This window comes from Dermochelys coriacea, chromosome 14 (assembly GCF_009764565.3).
Source record: "Dermochelys coriacea isolate rDerCor1 chromosome 14, rDerCor1.pri.v4, whole genome shotgun sequence".
Lineage (NCBI taxonomy): Eukaryota > Metazoa > Chordata > Testudines > Dermochelyidae > Dermochelys > Dermochelys coriacea.
Window position 1 is genome coordinate 34,352,632 of NC_050081.1, and position 20,015 is coordinate 34,372,646.

At 53.3% G+C, this 20,015-nt stretch overlaps 10 protein-coding genes across 20 annotated transcripts in view; 5 read left to right on the plus strand and 5 right to left on the minus strand.

Annotated features, from left to right (window-relative positions):
• LOC119843336 (butyrophilin subfamily 1 member A1-like) overlaps positions 1-20,015 on the plus strand; it is a 1,931,986-nt gene that overhangs the window by 1,168,152 nt on the left and 743,819 nt on the right. The gene's annotated exons all lie outside the window — the stretch shown is intronic.
• Positions 1-20,015, minus strand: part of LOC119843287 (zinc finger protein 850-like) — a 1,467,609-nt gene that overhangs the window by 577,409 nt on the left and 870,185 nt on the right. The gene's annotated exons all lie outside the window — the stretch shown is intronic.
• LOC119843319 (zinc finger protein RFP-like) overlaps positions 1-20,015 on the minus strand; it is a 555,398-nt gene that overhangs the window by 501,976 nt on the left and 33,407 nt on the right. The window lies entirely within an intron of this gene.
• Positions 1-20,015, plus strand: part of LOC119843341 (E3 ubiquitin-protein ligase TRIM7-like) — a 430,179-nt gene that overhangs the window by 356,773 nt on the left and 53,391 nt on the right. The window lies entirely within an intron of this gene.
• LOC119843274 (zinc finger protein 850-like) overlaps positions 1-20,015 on the plus strand; it is a 1,382,451-nt gene that overhangs the window by 279,615 nt on the left and 1,082,821 nt on the right. The window lies entirely within an intron of this gene.
• Positions 1-20,015, minus strand: part of LOC119843356 (zinc finger protein RFP-like) — a 1,128,717-nt gene that overhangs the window by 262,419 nt on the left and 846,283 nt on the right. The gene's annotated exons all lie outside the window — the stretch shown is intronic.
• The window catches only part of LOC119843308 (butyrophilin subfamily 1 member A1-like), a 910,188-nt gene that overhangs the window by 243,657 nt on the left and 646,516 nt on the right, over positions 1-20,015 (minus strand). The gene's annotated exons all lie outside the window — the stretch shown is intronic.
• LOC119843334 (E3 ubiquitin-protein ligase TRIM39-like) overlaps positions 1-20,015 on the minus strand; it is a 707,078-nt gene that overhangs the window by 143,720 nt on the left and 543,343 nt on the right.
• The window catches only part of LOC119843309 (butyrophilin subfamily 1 member A1-like), an 845,206-nt gene that overhangs the window by 87,880 nt on the left and 737,311 nt on the right, over positions 1-20,015 (plus strand). The window lies entirely within an intron of this gene.
• Positions 1,279-20,015, plus strand: part of LOC119843327 (E3 ubiquitin-protein ligase TRIM11-like) — a 790,215-nt gene continuing 771,478 nt past the window's right edge. Inside the window, exons 1-8 of one of the 4 annotated variants that reach the window (XM_043496903.1) lie at positions 1,279-1,347; positions 1,583-1,648; positions 4,543-5,119; positions 6,767-6,862; positions 10,392-10,622; positions 11,143-11,165; positions 11,265-11,368; positions 17,346-19,766. In XM_043496903.1, the coding sequence (XP_043352838.1) occupies positions 4,703-5,119; positions 6,767-6,862; positions 10,392-10,622; positions 11,143-11,165; positions 11,265-11,368; positions 17,346-17,752 (1,278 nt within the window). In that variant the 5' untranslated portion in view covers positions 1,279-1,347; positions 1,583-1,648; positions 4,543-4,702 and the 3' untranslated portion in view covers positions 17,753-19,766. Of the gene's footprint in view, positions 1,678-4,542; positions 5,120-6,766; positions 6,863-10,391; positions 10,623-11,142; positions 11,166-11,264; positions 11,369-13,519; positions 13,894-17,345 lie in introns of those variants that run through there. The other 3 variants (XM_038372552.2, XM_043496906.1, XM_043496904.1) reach the window with 3 other exon arrangements.

The window sequence follows — 20,015 nt, forward strand, 5'->3', positions numbered from 1 at the left end:
GGGAATGGAGGGAAAGGGGGGAAAATAGCTGCCACCCCCCCCCGCTAAGCTGAAAGCAGGGCGGGGGGGGGCACCCACAGAAAGGGACACAGGAAACAAGGAACACAATGCCCAGCTCAGGAGGAAGAAACCAGCTCCCCTGGCTGCACTAAGAGGGGGGAGGGAGCCTCCGTGAGGGGAATAACTGAAGCAGGGAGAGGAATTCTAAGCGCCTACAAAAGGGACGGGGTCAGGCAGGCAAAAAGGGTAAACTGGGAGGGGGGGGCAAATAGCAAAGGACCAGAATGAAGGGGGGGCCCCACAAGTATGCCACAGGCCAGGAACAGAAGACAGGGTGGGCTCAAGGGGAATGGGGCTGGCAACAACGCCTGCACCGAGGGACAAGGGCAGGCAAGCAAACTAACCAAGGATCAAGAAAGAGACCCCACAAAAAACAGAGCAGGGCAAAATGGAGCCAGCAGCTAGAAGGGGAGTGGGTGGGGTAGGCAGCAAAAGGAAAGGGGACAAACAGCTGCAAGGGCAGGACAGTGGGCAAGGCAGAGGAGAAAGTAGCAGGGAATGAGGACAAAGCCAAAGGAGAAAAGGAAAAGTTCACCCACCTGCTGCTCCAACACCCCAAGTGAGTAAGCAGGGGAGACAGGCAGCTGACGCAAGTGTGGAAAAGCTCCTAGCAGCAAATGGGGCAGGAAAGGGAGCAGTAGCAGAAGGGGGGAGCAGGGGTGAACCGGGGGAAGGTGTGACACCCTCCCCCTGTTCCCCCACAGCAATCACTCTGGCCACCATCCCTGGGACCAAGATGAAAAAGGCCCAGCTATAGCACAAACTCCCCCCCTTCTCACAGCACGCTGCAAAGACCCCAAATGCTGCCCTAAAGCAGCTCCCTCACCAAGGGGAAAAGCAGAGCACTAGGTCAATAGCGGCCAAAGAGCCAGGAAAGACCCCAAGCAAGATAGGGAAGGGAGGGGCCTCTCCACTCCCCTATCAACAGGTAGGCTAGCAACCCCCCCCAAACAACTACAGTAGCTAGCTAAGGGGAGCAAGCAGCTAGCAAGGAAAAGGGAGACCTGGTCCAAGAGAAACTAGCTAGGACTTGCTCACCACTACAGCAGCTCTACACTCCTCTCAGCAAAGGTTTAGTAGGGGAAAGGAGTCTCTCCTATCTGCAGGGAAGCAGCCTGATCACACCCCAGTCACAGAGGCAGGCACCCACAGCTGCAACCAATAAGGGAAGGAAGGCCTGCTATAAAAGGAAAGAGCTTAGGAAGGTGTTACATTGGCAGAAAGGCTTTGAACTGCAAAGGGGGTAACAGTGCTGTACTAGATAGTTTCTAGAAACACAGTGCAAAGGCACTGATACAGTCTGCTAGGCCTAATTAGATGCTGGGGCCATCACCTGCCTTCATCAGGGGCTAACTAAAGAAAGCGGAGATTTCCCCCTGAAGGACCACATCAAGGACTGGTGACATCACCATTATCACCTGACTCTGCACAGACTGCTCTCGTGTCTGGGGGGAGGGTCAGTGAGATGATTCTCAGAGAAACTCTGTGTCTGTCTATCTGTCTCCTTAATCTTTTCTCCGAGGCTCTGGCTGCAGAGGAAAAAGTTTACCCAGTAGCACAGGCGCTAAGTTACGCTGAGCAGACCCAGGTTCACTTCCCTGATCGGGGTGACCTCAGGCAAGTCATTTATTCTGTCTGGGGCTGAATGTCCCCTCTTTTAAAATGGGGGAAATAGCCATTCCCTGTCTCACAGCAGCAGAGGCTGGGAAGTAGGGGGCACATGGGGTCATGTGTCCCCCAGATTTGCTGCTTGGCTGGTATTGAATATGCTCACGCAGACTGAGCATGCTTATGAACATCAGCTGAAGGCACTGCCCTCACCCTGCCTCCCTTTCCTCTCCTTCCCTCTCTTTCCTCTCTTCTTCCCCCCATCCTGGCCCCCAACAATCAGCAGGTATTGGCTGTCTCTGCACAGCAGTATGGTGAGGCAAAGCACATGGGCATTTGTGAGGTGCTCAGACAGTGCAGTGATGGGGGCCAGGTAAGGACCTGCAATGGCTAGAAGTGCAGCTGTTTCCTGTCACATCAGCTCACAAAAACATCACATTATGGTTGTTGCAAACTTTCCTTGTTTCACACTGACTCTTTCACTAGCTGGTGTTTCTCTTCATGCCCCAGCTCCTGGAATCCTGTGATTACATGACAATCTCAGCTCTCACTTTAACAAAGGTCAGTTTCTTGCTCTCATGGCTGAGTTGAAAATGTTGAGAACATGACCAGAGTGACTCATGAATGCTCAGAAACAAATGAACGCTCCAGCATGTGGTGTGATTTTTTGTTTTTGTTTTTTTAGAAGAAAACCCCTCTGGTTTTCTTCAGCCAACCTCAAGATTTGGATTACGTGCTGCTGGCAATACTGCATTGGTAGTGATCAGTTCATGTTTTCAGGCCTGGCTTCTCCAGCAAAGGCTCTAATGACCTAAACATAAAAATGAACATTCTAATTTCTCTTTACTTCACCCTTACTCCAGGGGGCCTGTGCTCATTTTTGGCTTGGCCCCCAGCCTGGCCCCATGCACATTCCCACACCTTGCCCTCTCTGTTTCCCTTTCTATTGACTGTGCTGTTTTAGATAAATGATGGCATTAAATTTAAGGCCTGAATTCTCATAGTACTGTCAACTGCAAACTTTTAAAAATCATTAGAACTCCTGAAATGATGAGATTGACTTAAAAACCATGAGACTTCAAAATAATAGTTCATAATAAACATTGGGTTCTTTCTATTTGCTATCTGGCTTCTCAGACTTTTAGGTTGCATTTGGAAAACATTGTTAAGTTTTTCTCTGCAATCAAGAAAGCTAGAAACTTCCTTTGTTTAGCAAACAAAGCCCAAGAGTCTCACCTTGTCATATGCTTCCAGGAGCTGGGGCTTTAACAAACATACCAAATAGCAGGCAAAAACCATGCTCTGAAGTGTCCCTAGCCTCTGTTTGCCAGAAGCTGGGAATGAGTGACAGGGATGGATCACTGGATGATTACCTGTTCTGTTTATTCCCTCTGAAGCACCTGGCATTGGCCACTATCAGAAGACAAAAAGAAAAGGACTACTTGTGGCACCTTAGAGACTAACAAATTTATTTGAGCATAAGCTTTTGTGAGCTACAGACGAAAGCTTATGCTCAAATAAATTTGTTAGTCTCTAAGGTGCCACAAGTACTCCTTTTCTTTTTGCGAATACAGACTAACACGGCTGCTACTCAGAAGACAGGATACTGGGCTAGATGGATTATCAGTCTGACCCAGTCTGGCCATTCTTACGTTCATGAGACTCATTATAAAATCATGAATGTTGGCAACACTTTTGATGCTGCGTCTCCTTTACACTGAGGCTAAGCTGCCTTAGCGTATGTCAGAATCAGGCCTTTGAAACATTGATTCCAGCTTAACCAAGTTTTTGACCTGTGAATTGAATATCCCTAGATTTGGAAGGATTAGATGTTATCAGTAGATGTTAATAAATGTTGATTTCACTGAACACACACAAACCATGGAAAAACATTTCCATTGATAAATGAAATTTTCAGATGGGCACAGTAAGGAAAATGCTGCTGGAGAACTTACTAGAGTTTGATTTAAGGAGCTTTACTTCATGTGTTTTGAGATGTGATGTTGACAATTTGTGTTTTAACAGTTACACTTTTTAACTTTTTCAAGCTGTGTCTGTCAAACTAATTATTGTCTGACAAAAATATTGTCTGAACATCCCCCCCAATTTCCCACAACTGTGAACAATAATATTGATAAAAACAAACATTGAAAGTTTAAATAGATAAATACAAAAAAACCCTTACAAATAAATATTAATCTTATCTGTCAAAATTACATATTAAGTCAAATGAATTCTGCCAAGCCAATAATATCACTATTTAGACATGCAATTCTGTAAGCTCATCAGGATAGAGGGATACTGATCTCCATGTGAATCCCCAGTGACTCCCTGTCACAGGGTCGGTGCAGGTTTTCTCCCTCTTGAGCCTGTGCCCAGGATAGTACAATAGAGTCCTCCACACCTTCTTTGCTGGTTCACCCAAATGTCTTTATTTACAGTGTTCATCCAGTTCCCAGATCCCCCAACAGCTAGTGCCCCACAGACCCTCCCCAGGGTCTTCTGGCCTTTGAAACTTCCTTCCTTAGTAAGGAGACAGCAATACTGCTCTCCTGTCTTCTCTCAGGCTAGCCTCCTCTCTGAGGTTTGCCCAGGGCTTTTATAGCCCTCTGGTGCCTCAGCCCAGCTGTCACCACTTAGCTCAGCATGCTCCTCTGAGCCAGCCCTAGTTAGGGCTTGCAACTGGGCTCTCCGCTGAATAGCCCTGGCCTCCTAGCCCGAGAGCAGGCTGCTGCCAGCATTTTGGCAGGGCCTTAAAGGGGCTTACTCCGGCCCTGCCACACCACCTCCGCCCCCCCCAACGCACACACACACACACCAGCAGAGGGAGCTGATTGCAGGATTGGAGCCCTATTGGGACATTTCTCATCAAAGCTTCTAGGGCTGAAATGTTGCTTGTGATCTGGCTCCAGCTCAGCAAACAGCCTCAGTCAATTCCAGGAAGGGAAACACCCAGTTGCTGCTGCTGCAGGTGGGGCATATCTCTGAGCTCAGGAAATAGAAACTTACCCTGTTCCACTGCCCAGAGGGAGCCATGGCTGCCGCGAGCCCTGTGGAGAGTCTCCAGGAGGAAGGGACATGTCCCGTCTGTCTGGAGTATTTCACACACCCTGTCACTCTGGAGTGCGGGCACAATTTCTGCCGAGCCTGCATCGCCCAGTGCTGGGAGGGACCCGACACAGCCGCCTCCTGCCCTCAGTGCAGAGAAACTGTGCAACAGAGAAACCTCAGGCCCAACAGGGAGCTGGGAAACATGGTAGAAATCTCCAAGCGGCTGAGTTTCCAAGTAGCAAAAAGAGCAGGAGGGGATGGGGTGTGTGGGGAACACCAGGAGACTCTGAAACTGTTCTGTGAAGAGGATCAAACTTCTGTCTGTCTGGTTTGCCATCTGTCCCGGGCTCACAGAGCTCACAGGGTGGTTCCCATAGAGGAGGCTGCCCAGGAGTACATGGTAGGGAATTGCTGTCAAGTTTAATGGGTAATAACTTTGGATTTTAATTACAGGCTGATTTCACTGGAAGTTGCCTGTCACAGGTGTGACCCATCACTCAGCTCTGTAAAGCCGTCATTGTACGGGAGATGCTATAACAAAAGGAATGATCTGGCAGTGTGGCCACAGAATCAGAATATCAAGTCTTAAAAGATATCTGCTGTGGGAAACTTTTCTCTCAGATTCTGAATGCTTTTCAAACCCAGCTTCCACTGCTGAAAGAAGGGGACTATGAACAGATCATGGTGTCTCCTTTTGGTCATTCACATGGGTGGAGCTTCAAAGAATCCAAGCACATTTGGCCCTCTTCCCCCTCCCCCCCCCCCCTTTTGATCTCTGCTCATTTATGAAGCTGTTTTGCTGGATGCAAAGGCTGCTTTTCCACCCCCTGTCTCTCACTAGCCCCTGCTGGCTCGCTCCCTCCCTCCCTGCTTCCCTGCAGCAGCACCGCAGGGGTGTCAGCCAAACAGCACCCCAGGAGCTCTCAGCTGCAACAGACGGGCCCTTGGGCAGAGAGGAGGAGAGAACTTGAGGGCTCAGAAAAGAGAGAGAGTGAAATGGGGAGATCTCTGGTAGGGGCTCAGGTGGGGACTCTGGGGGGCTGCCATAGGTGTTGCACAGAGCAGGGCTGACGGAGCAGGAGCACATTGCTCTGCCGTGTGAATGAATCACATGCTGTCAAAGGGGAAGAGAGCCCTGGGTTATGCAGCTCTGGAGCATAGGGGCCAACTTTCCCCAGCGCTGGTGGGTGCTTGCACCCTCTGGCTCCACCCCTGGCCCCTCCCCAACTCTGCCCTATCCCTGCTGCTATTGAACCCCTTCCCCAAATCCCAGCCCCGCCTCCTCCCCTGAGTGTGCTGTGTTCCGCCTCACTCCTAGCTGTGAGAAACAGCTGTTTTGCGTGGCTGGGAGCTAGGGGGAAAAAGCGGGCACGCTTGTGGAGGAGGCAGAGGTGGAGTGGAGTCGGAGGTGAGCTGGGGGCGGGGAGCTGCCTGCACCCACTAATTTTTCTCCATGGGTGGTCCAGCCCCAGAGGACCCACGGAATCGGCACCTATGCTCTGGAGCTGTTATAATTATGGGTGGCCCATTCCCCCAGACCGAGTGTGTTCCCTGTTCCTCACTGACTCCAGCCACATCACAGCTTCACCTTGTACAGTTAACGGGACTGCACTGGCTCAGGTGCTCAGCTGCTGCCTGAGGGAGGCCACATGGGAGCCTGGACAGACGAGAGCACTGTGGGGTCTTGTTCCTGGCCTGGGTCTGGGGTACAGTGGAGCGAGGTCCTGTCCCAGCCTCTTCACTCTCACTGGCAGGAGGGATCATTCAGAACCTTCCCAGCTACTTCCCCTCTGGCCTGTGCTCAGGGATGGGAAACTTTAGCTAAAACACAGGCTTTGAAAAATCGTGAGTGTCTGCAAAAAGCAGAGCCCCTGCTCTGAGACTGGCCTCTCTGCTCCCATGAGACCTTTGGGGCCGGCAGAGCTGAGTCTGCTGCCTGCTTCCAGGGTATTTTACTGCTCCTGTATGAAATGCCAATATGGATAGTACTGTCCACCCATCAGACAGGCAGACTAATGGCTGTTTCTCGCACATGATGCCCCTGCAGGTGAAATTCCAGGGAGCCCTGGGCCCTCTGAGGAAGGAGCTGGAAGAGGCCCTGGCTCTGACGTCGAAAGAGAAGGAGAAAACCACAGAGTGGCAGGTGGGTGTCCGGGGTTTATTCCTCGCTGAGCCCTTCCCCCTACAGCATTCCCAGGAATGACGGGGCCGTAAAGCTCCAGGATGAGGTTATGAACCTGCTCTTGTTGTTTGCTCCGTGGCACAGGCTTGGTGCCGGCCATGCGGGGTGCATGCCTCCGGCGTTTGGGGAGGCCGGGCGTGAGTGCTGGAAACTCCCCGGTGCCTGGATCATCATCCTGCCCACTGCTCCAGACCCATTTGGCCTCCTTTCCCCGAGGCCCCACCCAGGTTCCACTCCTGCTCTGCCCCATGCCCTGCTCCCGCTCAGCCCCCTCCCCAGAGGCTCCCCGTTCACTGTTCATTTTTGCAGCTCTCTCCTCTCCCCCACAGCCCCCTCGCCTGCCACTTGCTCCTTTCTGTCCCCTCCTGCCTTAAGGGTGAGTGACAGGGGAGGAGTGGAGAGGAGTAAGTGGTGGGGCCCCCCACACAGCTGACGGGTGGCAAGCGGCGGGTGCTTCGGGGTTCGGGGGAAAAGCGGGAGTGAGGGCTCTGGACGGAGCACAGGCAGGACTCCAAAGGTGGCAGGTCTGCAGCCTGCCTCCAAAGGGAGGGGCACTGCATCCTGTTTGGGGAGGCTTAGCCTCCCCTGGCCTATGGTACCTGCCATCCAGGGTGTTGACAGCATCAGGCTGTATCTCTGATGGGGATCTCAGCGCAGCAGCTCCTGTAAATAGAGGAAGAGGGGCAGTTCCTGGCCCTTGTACAGTGCTGCAGACCCCTGAGATCTCTGATAAGGGCAAATTCTCAATACTGGGTGCAGTGTTTTCACTATTACATGGATGCTGTTTCCCTCCTGCAGATGGGGAGGGTGTGTTGGCTGCTACAGCCATCGGTTTTCAGTGGCCTGGTGGAAACAGATTGTTCCTTCTTGCCCTGTACCCACAGTCCCTGCAATGAATCTGCCCAGTGCCTGGGCCAGACACTGGAGCTTGGAGGAGGTTTTGCCCCCATGAGTGAAGTTCAGATTCACTCAGCTGTCTGGGGGGGGGCATGCTGGGAGCTGAGCTCCTCTGAACATCAAACCCAGTGGCGGGTGTGGAGCTCTGTGGAAAATCTGCCCCCAGGGCTGTGTCTACATGGCCCCAACAGCTAGCTGGGGCTAGTCACTGAGTAACACCCAGGGGTCTGGGTGGGCATGTACAGCCCATGCTGCTGTAGCTTCATAGCTACCAGTACCCGAGCTAGCCAGATCAAAGCTAGCTGGGGTGTGTCTACACACGGTGCTGTCAGACCTTCCTTGCAGTGTGGACACCCCCTGAGTGAGCAGAGCCAGGGGCAGGTCAGTGTAAAGCCAGGCAGCGCTCGGCCACCTCGCAGCCTCTGTAGCCATCACGTGGCCACTTCATCCCAGTCACCTGCTACTGTTACTGTGACTATACCTTTGCTTGTCTGTAGCAGGTGATGAACCCATGGGACAGAATGTCTGTTCCGGTTCACCTGCCTTTTACAGTGAAATCCCTGCAGAGAGCGTCGGGGGTGCAAGGAAGACGCCAGCAGCAGGGAGGAGAGGAGAGGAGAAACAGGTGTCCCACTAGTCAGATAAAAATGGCCATTTACAAGAGCTGAAATGCTCAGAGCTGGGTGCCCCTGGTTCTGCATCTGAAGCCGTATTTAGAGCCCGGCGGAAGTGGGCTGGTTTCCAGAGGACCGAACCGCAGCAGCTCCCACGGCCCGCACCAGAAGCAGTTGGTGCTCAGTTCCTCAGACAATAGGGATTTAGATGCATAACAATTAACAACCAGGTTTCAATATGTCTAGCAAAGTGCCCAGCCAGCACCATGGAGGCGGCTGCACCTTGGGACAGTCACTGGGGTGGTTCTAAAACCCTTGTTTATTGCCCAGTGAGAGCGACTTACGTCCTACAGCACCAGCGGTCACGGCCCAATGATCAGTGTCACTCGGTGCAGAGTAACTGCAGCCCCAGCAACTGTGAGACAAGGCCCAGCAGAGGCGGCCAATCACCCACTGAGAGGGGCCGTCATGGGTCTGAGCCAGGTGGGGAGTATCCCCATGGGCGGGAGCAGGGCCCGGGAGGTGACAGGCCCCCATGAAGGATGCGCTGGCCGTGTCTGATGGGGGGAGACGTTAGGGGATACGATAACACTGCACCACTCGAATTAGCTGTAACTCAACAGCTCCCAGCGGGCAGGAGGGGAAGGAGGCTGCAGGCCCACGGCCCTTTGCAGGGTCCAGGCCTTGTGCACAAAGCCTTGGGCAGGGGCCCCTGTGGGAGCTGGGGCTTGTCAGGGCTGTACCCAACTTGTCTGTGTGCCCCGTGGCTGCAGCGCTCCAAGGGGCGGGCTGGGGTTGGTCTGGGACATGGGTTGGTGTCCAAAGCCCATTGGCAGATGGGCCCAGGGGTGCTGGAGGGCTGCGCTGGGGGCTAGGGTCAGCCGGGGCAGAGGTAGGATGTGGAAGTTACAGTGTTCAAGCAGCTGCCTCTTCAGACACTGAGCACAGTCCTTCCCCCACCACACAGGTGAGCCAGACAGACGGGTTAGAGCCCTGCACAGGGAAGGGGAGAGGGGTCAGCCCAGGGCACAGACTGGTGGATGGAAGGTCTGGGGCTCACGTACTGGGGTTTCAGGGAGGAGGGCTCTGGGGGCAGGGGGCCAGGGGCTGGAGAAGCTGCTGAAGTCCCTGGCCATGTTGGCATCTCAGGGAGAGTGAGAGAGACTTTCCCCAACATCACTGTGGCCTGGGTCACACGGATGGCAGGCTCACCCCTGGGTCACCCAGCACCTCTGGGCTGAACTGCAGGGGAGCTAGAGAGGCAGGTGCAGAGCAGCCAGCCCCTCCCACAGCCAGGATCAGCACCGGCTCAGCATTTTTCCCCTGCTCCTTTCACAGGGCAGGTAGGGACACAGCTGGCATCAGACAACCTGCTGCTCTGTGAGCCTAGAGGGCTCCCTAAAGGCTGCAATCCCTGGGGCACTGGGCATATGGGCATGGGGCACTCGACCAGGCTGGGTGAGGCCAAAGCCAGCCCTGACAATGCCCTGGGCGCCCAATGCCCATGTGTGCCCCAGGATGGCACCCAAAAATTATTAGCACCAGCCCTAGGTCCTGAACTTTGCAGCCCTGGGAGCATGTTGTCAAAGAAGGAGCATTGCCCACATCCTGCTGCGATGGCTCCCCTGCGTGTCTGAGTGCACAGCACTGGGCACCCAATCCCCCACGGACGCCCTGTGCAGCCCCCTCTAAATTTCTTCTGCTCCCTCGATTTCTCCCCACTCCCTTGTGTCCATCCCATGCCACCTGCAATAACGTACTGTGCCTTTACAGAGTACCCTAGACAACCCCACTATGGAACTGGCTTTATTAACTCTGTTCTAAAACAAACCCTTTATGGTACATTTCCCAAAAAAGTAAATATCCTATAAACCTGATACTGATCTAATATCCCCTGCTTCATGGACAGAGGCCCAGTCTGTGTAACTCAACATCTGGCTCACGTTTTCTCTGGGCCTTTCCTATTTTTCTATCTCAAGGGGAAAGTGAAGAATAAGAGAGAGATGATTGCAGGTGAATTTAACAAACTGCACACGCTGCTGAGAGAAGAGGAGCAGCTGCTTCTGCAGAGCCTGGAGGAGGAGGAGAGGGAGACTCTGCACAGACTAAGGGAAAATGTAACCAAGCTCTCCCAGCAAAGCTCCTCTCTGCAGCAGCTGATTACAGAGATAGAGGAGAAGTGTCGGCAACCAGTTGTCGAGCTGCTAAAGGTGAGACGGCATCAAAATTCTCCAGCCACCCAGAATTATAACTCAGATCCATGTGTCTGGATTCAGCAAGTAGAGTCAATGTGTTCTGTGGTTTACTGACAAACGGAACATGAGGCTAAGGGCTCCATCAGTTCCCAAATATCGCAGTTCATGTTAGAGGGGAATTCTCCTCATGGAGACCCAGTGAGGCCATGGGAGATTAAATGGATGATACAAAAATGATACTGAGCTAAACCCATCCCTTCTCTGACCCCAGAACATTGGACCCAACACAGTCGATAAACACAGATACGGATGGGTTGGGTCCCTAGAAGGGAGATCCCTTTAGCTAAATTCCTGTCTCACTTACATAAATGAAACAAGTGTTAATACAAAATAGTGTGTGAGCTTTTACCACAAAACAGTGAAGCTTGGGAGGGTTGATCTATTTTCTAGATGAAAGTGTGATGGCCAGAGTGAGACTCATACAGTTTTATGCACATGGTGTTAATACAGGACATTGATTCTCTTTTTCTTTCAGGATGTGAAAAGCACATTGAGCAGGTGTGTTTCCTATGTTCATTGCTCTTATACTCTTGGTGGTGGTTCTGGGATGACGTGTGTACAGAGCAGCTGAGTGATGATGGGACGTTTTCTTCATAGGGGTGAGAATGTGAAACTCCAGGAACCAGAAGCTGTTTCTACTGACCTGAAGAACGTGTATAAAATTTCCCTTGACATGAGGGAAGCGCTGAAGAGATTTGGAGGTGAGTGGCGTCTACTGAGACATTCAGCTGTATTGTGCCTGGGGATCTGGACAGTGCTTGGGACCCCAGGACACACTTGCACCCAGTTGACAGGCTTGGAGCTGTATGAAAGCTGGAGGCTGATGCGCTGAGTGCTGGTCAGTTTGCCTGCTACTTACAGCCACCTGCTGGTACTTGCCCAGGTGTCTGACCAGGCCCCATCACTCTGACATCCTGACCCCTCCATGGCTGTGTCCCTGAGCCAGGTGCTGTGAGGCCTGGACTTGGCCCATTGTGCTGGGTGCTGCACAGGCTGGTAACAGATGATGTGTCTGTGCCTCTCTCCTGGGACAGGGCTGAGTTGTGTGGCCACCGTTCAGCTCTGCCCCAGCCCCCATTAGCCAAGGCTGGCCAAGCTTTCTGAGCTGGAGGAGGGGCCGGTCTGGCTGCTGCGGTCTGACCTGGGCCGTGTGTTACTGGGTAACAAGCTGAATCCTACGGGCCCCTCGTCTGCTCTGAGCACAGCCCAGTGTGAGGTTGGGTCACTGGTTTGCCGCTCAGTGAGCTGCTCTGAGCGTGAGTTGCCCCCATTCAAGCCCCTCCCCACAACCCCAGCACGGAAACCGGGGGCAAAGGCACAAACCTGACAGCGAGGAGGGACAGAGAAGAAGCTAAAGCAGAGGAGAGGGGGAGTGGGAGGGTTCAGTGAGATCCGTCTGTGATTGTTGAACTGGCCCTTTCATTCTACTCCCACCCTCCTCTCTTCCCATCCACCCCCAGCAGGGGGCAGTCGAAGGGGCCAAGCTGGGTGTGTCTGTCCCGGCCGATGGAGGCTGTGCAGTCGGTGCCGGCTGCAGGGCCAGGATCTCAGGGCTCCGGGGAGAAGGAACCCCAGGCTGTGGGGGAAGCAGCTTCCTCTCTGTGATTGGCTGGAGCCAGCACATCCCTGCTCCCCTCCCCACTCGCTGGCCCCAGCCCAGCACAGTTTGCACCCACTGGACCCTGAACACAGCTGGGCTCTGGGCCATTCCACACCCCTGGCTCCTGAGCCTGTCGGGATCCTGAGCCAGTCTCCTCAGTGCCTCCTTCTAGGGGATCACCAGCCCCTGGGGAGCCTCCTGTCACCCCCCCCCCAGAAACCCCATCCTGGGCAGGGTCTCAGGCCCTGAGTCACTCGCTGGCTGCTCCCGGCTGGCCAGGCCCAGGGTCTCCAGCAGGGCCGTTGTGCTGGCACCGCGCTCGCTGCCAGAGCTCCCAGCCCCTGGCCCAGCCCAGCCTGTTGTCCCAGCGCAGACCCCTCCCCTTTGGGGGGGGCGCTGCTGCTCTCAATGGCCGAGCCCCTCACCCTGCCACTGCCTCTGCCACTGCGCTCGCAGGCTCAGCCCGTGCCAGGGCCAATGCAGCGCTGCTGGGGCTGCTCCTCCCGCGGCACCTGGGTTCTCTGTGTCTGGGGCAAATGGCCGGGCAAGTGGGCAGGGACCTGCTCAGAGGCACCTGCCCTGTGCTGCACCCAGAGGGCAGAGACCAGCCAGGGCTGGACAGCGAAGTGCCACCGCGCTGGGATTAACCCTTTCCTTCCACCCACCCCAGTAGCCCCAGCCAGTCAGTGCCACTCGACTGTCCACGCTCTGACCCCAGGGACCCGGGTCCAGCAGCTCGGGGGAGTCGCTGGGTGAATGTGTGGGGCAGAGTAACCAGGGCTTCCTGCGCCCCAAGGTCCCCATGTGCGATGGGGAAGGTGCTGCGCTGTCATGCAGCCCTTCGGGGCTGGGCAGTGAGTGTTGTTGTTGATGTAGCGCCCACGAGTGAGCCAGGCACTGCAGAGACAGAACAAGGGGCTGCCAGCCCCACAGGGCTCCTGGTCTGAGTGCAGATAAGGCCCAGCAAGTGCAGCAGCAAACATTTGGGGAGGGGGCATGAGGGTCCCATTTTGGGGCCAGCCACTCCCTGAGCCCATCCTGTTTATCTTCTGTGTGCAGTTGACAGTATTGTAGGACCCTGATGGCTCCATACTAGGCCCTGGGTCACCCTACAGGTAACAGGACAGAGCAGAGGAAGCCTGGGATTGGGGGGAGCTGGAGGCTGTGAGGGAGCAGGAGCAGCCTGGGATCTGGGACAGGGACACTGGATGCCAAGTGGGTGGCCCAAAACGCTGTGCTGTGTTCGCTCCAGGTTCCCACTCTGTGATGCAGGCTCTGTTGGGGTCAGATGCTGTGGTGAGAGGCCCACGCAGACAGACTGAAGAGAACATAAGAACGGCCATATGGGTCAGACCAAAGGTCCATCAAGCCTAGTATCCTGTCTTTTGACAGTAGCCAAAGGCAGGCGCCCCAAAGGGAATGAACAGACAGGTTATCCTCAAGTGATAGAGAGCGGCTCTGTCTGCATGGAGAAGGAGCAGCAGTTCTGTTAAATGGGTTCCAGTTTTGTAGACTCATCATGGGGTGGCACCCTCAGGTACCACCCTCAGCCGTTTCAGGGTGTCTTAGCAAGCGTCTTGCCTCAATTTACCCTCTTCAGCACTCCTTAAATTACACCTCACAGTCCAAAAGATCTGAGAGAAAAGCCTCCTCCTGGGGTCCACTCTGAGTCCTGAGTCCAAGTAAACCCAAAATAAAATCTTTTCCTTCACTCTGCTCCAGCCTCCAGCTCTCATTCAAGGTCCTCACTGTCCTCAAATCAGGAGTCCTCAGTCCTCCTTCCCGGAGCTGGGCTTGGATTAGTTTCCATCGTGAAACCAGATGATTCCAGCCCTTCTTCCCGGTCCTGGGGTCATTTCAGCCTGTGCCTTTATTCCCTGCATCCACTTTCTCCAGCTGGGGGCAGCTCTCCAGGGTTCTGTCCTGCTCCAGCAGCTGCTGTCATTGTCATCTCTGGCAGCTCCTCCCCCATAAGGGAGTTCCTCTGTCTAGGACAGTGGTCCCTAAACTTTTTGGTCATGTCCTCCCACCCCAGGAGCTGCGGTCAGGAACTGGGTCAGGAATGGGGCTGAAACTGGGGCCAGGAGCTGAGACCATGGCTGGGAGTGAACTCGCAGTTGAGGCCGGGAGCCGGGGGCTTCATCTGGGAGTGGAGCCGCTGGTGCAGCCCGAGCTGCAGCTGGGGCTGCAGTTGAGACCAGGAGCTGGGAGATTTGGCCAGGGGCGTAACCACGTTGGGGCTGAAGCTGCAGCTGGGGTCACAGCTTTGAGCAGGGCTGGGAGTCAGTGTCTGAGCCTGGGGCCAGAGCTGCAGCTGGGGCTTAGGGTGGGGCTGGAGTGGAGCTGGGGGCAGAGCAGGGCTTGGTGGCGTTCCCTTCCTGCCATCCATGGGGGCTGGTCCAGGCCCTGCCATGCCCCCAAATGTTCCTCCACACCGTCTGGAGGGCATGAACCCCAGTTTGAGGACCACTGCTCTAGGAACACCCCTTCCAAGCTCCTTGCTCTGGTGAGCTCTCCTGGGAGCTCCTCTCCTCAGCAGCTTCCTGTCCCTAGGATCCCTTCCACTGAGCCCTGGTCACCCTTTATCAGGCTCATTAGCTATTTAGCTGCCAATTCGCCACCTAGGGATTTAATTACTTCCAGGTTGTTCTGGGTTGTCTCATTCTCCCGTACAGAAGCCTGTCACAGGTAGTCTGGTCCCTAACTCCCCTAAAAGGGCCACCCCTCTTGACACATTTCCCGCCACCCCCAGAGCCAACCTGTATTCAAAGGTAGGCTTGACCAGGGCTGACACTTGGTTATGTTCTGCAGCCAGGGTGAGGTGGGGGGTAATTCCTGCCCTGCTGACGCAAGGAAATCTGCAAGGCCCTTGGCCATAATTTTATTTTCATCACTGAAGTATGAAGAGACCAGGAGTTTAATTCCCCAACTTTCTATGTAGCTCATGTCATGGGTAAAATCCCCCATAGTCTTCAGCATGTCATAGTTCAGAAGAACTCTTTGGCTATAGTAAATGTAGTCAATAACATTGAGCTTTCACCACTGGTGTGATGGTCGTGTAGCAGTTATGGGCTGGCTACAGAGCTTCCCTCTCAGCCAGATACATACCAGATGTGTTCATCACAAAATCCTTTCATTGTCTGCCAAGTACAGCTGAGGTCAGCTTAAATATGGTATTTTACACACGGTGCTACTTAGTGGTTGAACAGCATAATAGAGTTTAGCGTTCCATTACATCTCCCCTTTTAAGTTCTACATTCCTACCATTTATAATATTTACATTATCGCACTGTCTTTGAAGTTCAGTGTGGGTCATCTGGCTGTCCATGAGTTCCAGCGACTGACTATGGTCATTCTGGAATCATCTTGTTCTGCATCCACCACCTGCAGCGTTTGCTCAGTTGATTCTTCTTTCTGAGGAACAAACTGTAGATGTTGACAGTTTCTGTTGAACTCTCCTCTCTTGGTCTTGATCACATACAACCTGTGTGTTGAATTCTTTTTCTTTACAACAGCTGGAGTATTCCATTCTTTTTCTCCATCCAGTTTGACACACACATGGTCACCAGGTTCTAGGCCTGGTAGTTTTCTGAGTGATGTCTGTTGTAAAAGTGTTCGCAAACTCTTTTTCCCTTTTTATTCAATTTGGCTACTCTCTATGTGTCTGGCTACTTTGGAGATAGATTCTTTTCCAAAGTTGGGAGGGTAGTTCTGAGTTGTCTTCCCATCAGGAGTTGTGCTGCACTATTGTAATGATACTGCCTTTGGCGGGACACAACTGAGAGTATCAATTCAGGACAAATTGCTTAGAGCAGGGCAGTCACAGCCCAAAGCTGGGTGTCCCCTGCTCCCTCTCCCCCAGTTTGCCCCTTGGTGCCTGCCCCTCTCCTCTCTCTCCTCCTTGCATCTACCCCTCTGCTCATCCCCCCCCATCCCTCCTGGTGACTACCCCTTCCCTCGCCCCACCTCTGTCTTCCTGGCACCCACCCTTTATGCCCCCTCCCCCTTTGTGACTGCCCTTTCCCTCGCTCCACTGTTGCCCCCTGGGGTCTGTCCCACCCCTTGTCCCCCATGTCCCTCTGGCACCTGTCCTACCCCTCACCCCTCTTTGTCCCCTTGTCACCTGCGCCTTCTCCCACCCCCTCCTTTTCCCCTGGTGCTTTCCCCTCTGCCTCCCTAGTGCCTGCCCCTCTGTTCACCTATTGTGTCACCTGGTGCAAGCCCTTTCCCTTCCTCCCATCCCTCAGGGCCTCCCATCCCTTCTCCGGCCCACCCTTTGGACCCCTGGTGCCCATCCCTCCCCTCATCTCTCTCTCTCTCTCTCTTTCTCTCTCTCCCTCCCTTGGAACTAGTCCTGCCTCTCTCGCATACTATACGGCCCTGATGCATGCCCACCCCTCCCACCACCCTATTCTGTCCCCAGCACATGCTGCTCTGCTCTCCCCCCCCCATCCCCGCAACCTCCTGATGCCCCTCCTCTACCCACTGGTGACTGCCCCTGCCCTAGCCAGACCCTCTGCCCCCGGGCTCCTGCCTCACTCTGTCCCCCTGGTGCCTGCCCATTCCCTCCCCCCATGGTCCTGTACCTGCCCCACTCCTCATCCCCGTACCCCCTGGCTCCTGTCCCTCCCTTTGATTCCCTCCAGCCCATTGGAGCTCCCAGCATTCCCTCACATCCCTCTGCCCCCTGGTGCCCACCCCTTCCCTTGCTTCCCCTGTGCCCACCCCTCCCTGCACCCCATCCAGCCCCTGGAACCTGCCCTTCCCTTCACCCTACTCTGCCCTCCTGGTGCCTGCTCCTCTTCCCCCCATTGCCCTTGTGCCTGCCCCTCCCCCTACCCCTCCCCTCTCTACTCCTGTCACCTGCCCCTCCCCTTTCCTCTCTCAGCATCAGCCTCTCCCCTCCCACCGCTCCTCCTGCCCTTCCCCCCATGGTCTCCTCACAGGCAGAGGGGCCCCGACTCCCCTCAGGCAATAACAACCCCCCGCCCCCCCCCAGCGATGAGCGGGGACGCAGGTTAATTTCCCTTCGAGCCCAGCGACCCGGCCCGGCCCTGACTCGGTGACTCTCTCCCCAGCGGACGTGACCCTGGATCCAGACACGGCAAATCCCTGGCTCGTCCTGTCTGAGGATCGGAAACGTGTGAGCCGCGGAGACACGTGGCAGGGTCGGCCCGACAAGCCCGAGGGATTCGATCCTTGTCCCTGTGTCCTGGGCGCGGAGCGGTTCGCGGGCGGGAGGCGTTACTGGGAGGTGGGGGTGGGAGACAAGACGGGCTGGGACCTGGGGGTCTGTAGGGAATCCGTGCGCAGGAAGGGGGGGGTCACACACACACCGGAGGCTGGATACTGGGCGGTGCGGCTCAGGGACGGGGGTTACAAGACCCCCCCCCCCGACCCCCCTCCCCGTGAGCGTCCGGCCCGGCCGGGTGGGGATTTTCCTGGACTACGAGGCGGGCGAGGTCTCGTTTTACAATGTGACTGACGGGTCCCAGCTCTTCCCCTTCACCGGCACCTTCTCCGGGACGCTCCGCCCTTGTTTCTATCCCGGTCCCAACGCCGGGGGTACAAACGCGGCTCCGCTGATCATCGGCCCGGCGCCGGCCCCGGCCGGGGGGAATCTCGGTCCCTGACACCGGCCCCGCGGCTCCTCCCGCCCCCCAGTGGCGGGGGCCGGTTCCTGCAGCTGCCGGAGTTTTTGCGCTGAGCGGACGCTGCCAGTTTCCCTTTTCCGCTGGAGGGTCCCGTGAAAAACCGGACACTTGGCAACCCCCAGCCCTCACCTTCCCCGTCCCCTGTCCCGGGGCAGCAGTGGTGGGGGACGGGGTCATTCACTCCTGCCACAATTTTCTAGCCCCTGTGAAATCTCAGTGTAAAATAGGAAAGACAAAAGATTATTCTAATTTAGAAAATTATATTGTAACACGGTGTAAATACAAGAATATTTTAATTTACATTTCAACAGTATTTCAGAAAGAAGCATCTAAACATAGTTTTAGAAATGGAATTATTTACATTTATTTTTTGATTCTTCCCTCAAATCTGTTTTTGAAGTTTAACTTCTCTAAATAACATCATTTGTATTTCAGCTGTGGAATTTCAAGAAATCGAAAATATTTGTCTTAACAAAATAAACTATTAAATTGTCAGACGGGGTTGTTCAGTTACAATGTCCGTGTGTCATAAACATCACAACTACACACACATGCAACTGCTCCCTCTCTCTCTCTCTCTCTCCCCCCCTTTATTGTCTTGACTGGTTCCCTCTGCAAGGCAGGGCACATACACCCACCTCCTGCACTACAACTTTGAAAATTAATAGCTTACAAATGATAGAATTAATTAAGCAATATATTTAAATTAACTCATACAGGATTATATAATATTCTTTGAAGTTCTGTCAACATTAATTCACTTTCTAGCTGCATATAATCGGTAATCAAGGTATGACCCTTCCTTTCTTTTTCTCACAAAACACGGTCCCCAACCTCAAATGCTGTATTCTTGTATATCAGGGGTCTGCAGCCTTTCAGAGGTGGTGTGCCAAGTCTTCATTTAGTCACTCTAATGTAAGGTTTTGCGTGCCAGTAATACATTTTAACATTTTTAGGAGGTCTCTTTCTATAAGTCAATAATATATAACTAAACTATTGTTGTATGTAAAGTAAATAAGGTTTTGAAAATGTTTAAGAAGCTTCATTTAAAATTAAATTAAAATGCAGGGCCCCCCGGACAGGTGGCCAGGACCCGGGCAGTGTGAGTGCCACTGAAAATCAGCTTGCATGCCACCTTTGGCACAAGTGCCATAGGTTGCCTACCCCTGCTATATACAAAAATGTCTTCTACAGTCTCAATTTTTTGGTTTATTTTCCTTTAGAAATATTATTTGCAGGGAATGTACTGTCAGTGTCCACTGTTGATTTCAGAGTACTGCCAGGCTTTCCATGTTCTTGGTTATAAGGACACAACACATGTAGTTTGATAAAGAAATAGAGAAGGGCTTGTATTCCTTTACTGAATCATCACAAATTAACTTAATTGGAGTAAAGATGCTGGCACTTAATGACACATAACATGAAATTTGATGAAGTTTTATAGGGAGACCTTTCTTCTTGGCCATAAATCAGTCGAAAGGGTGATATTTTTGTTGTCATGTGAGGTTTAGAGTACAAAGAAAATAAAGTTGCTCCAGGAAATTCATCACAATTCCTCTGGGTTCTGTCCACCACTTTCTGGAATGCTCTGTAAAAATAGTGACAGATTGGTCTAATTGCTTGATATTAGCGATTGAACCTAATTTCTTGAAGAGCTGGCTGAGCAGAGTATGAGGGGAAGCACATCACATGGCATTGCTAGGACTACTTTTTGTTTTAAATGTGATGCATTCTGAACATTTTCAATGTAATAATTCAGTTTTGAAGATTTATTCACAATATGCCATCCATGGCAGAGTGCCCTAAACTTAGGTTGCTTATTTGAAAATAAATACCCTAACATTATCTTGTGATGGATTCATTTGTGTTTTTATCAAGTCTGCTGCTGTCTAGGTGGCATGGTCTGCTGAAGCTATGTGTCACGTGGCCATGATTGTGTAATTGACCATATAGTGAAAATAACACCAAATGTAAACTGTTACCTTGTTGTTCAATTCAGAACCTAGATCTGCCAGTATCTGCTCTGGATAGCCATGTTAATGTATAATTTCACATGTCTTCTTCTCCACCTCATGTGCTTTCATAGTTCTAAGT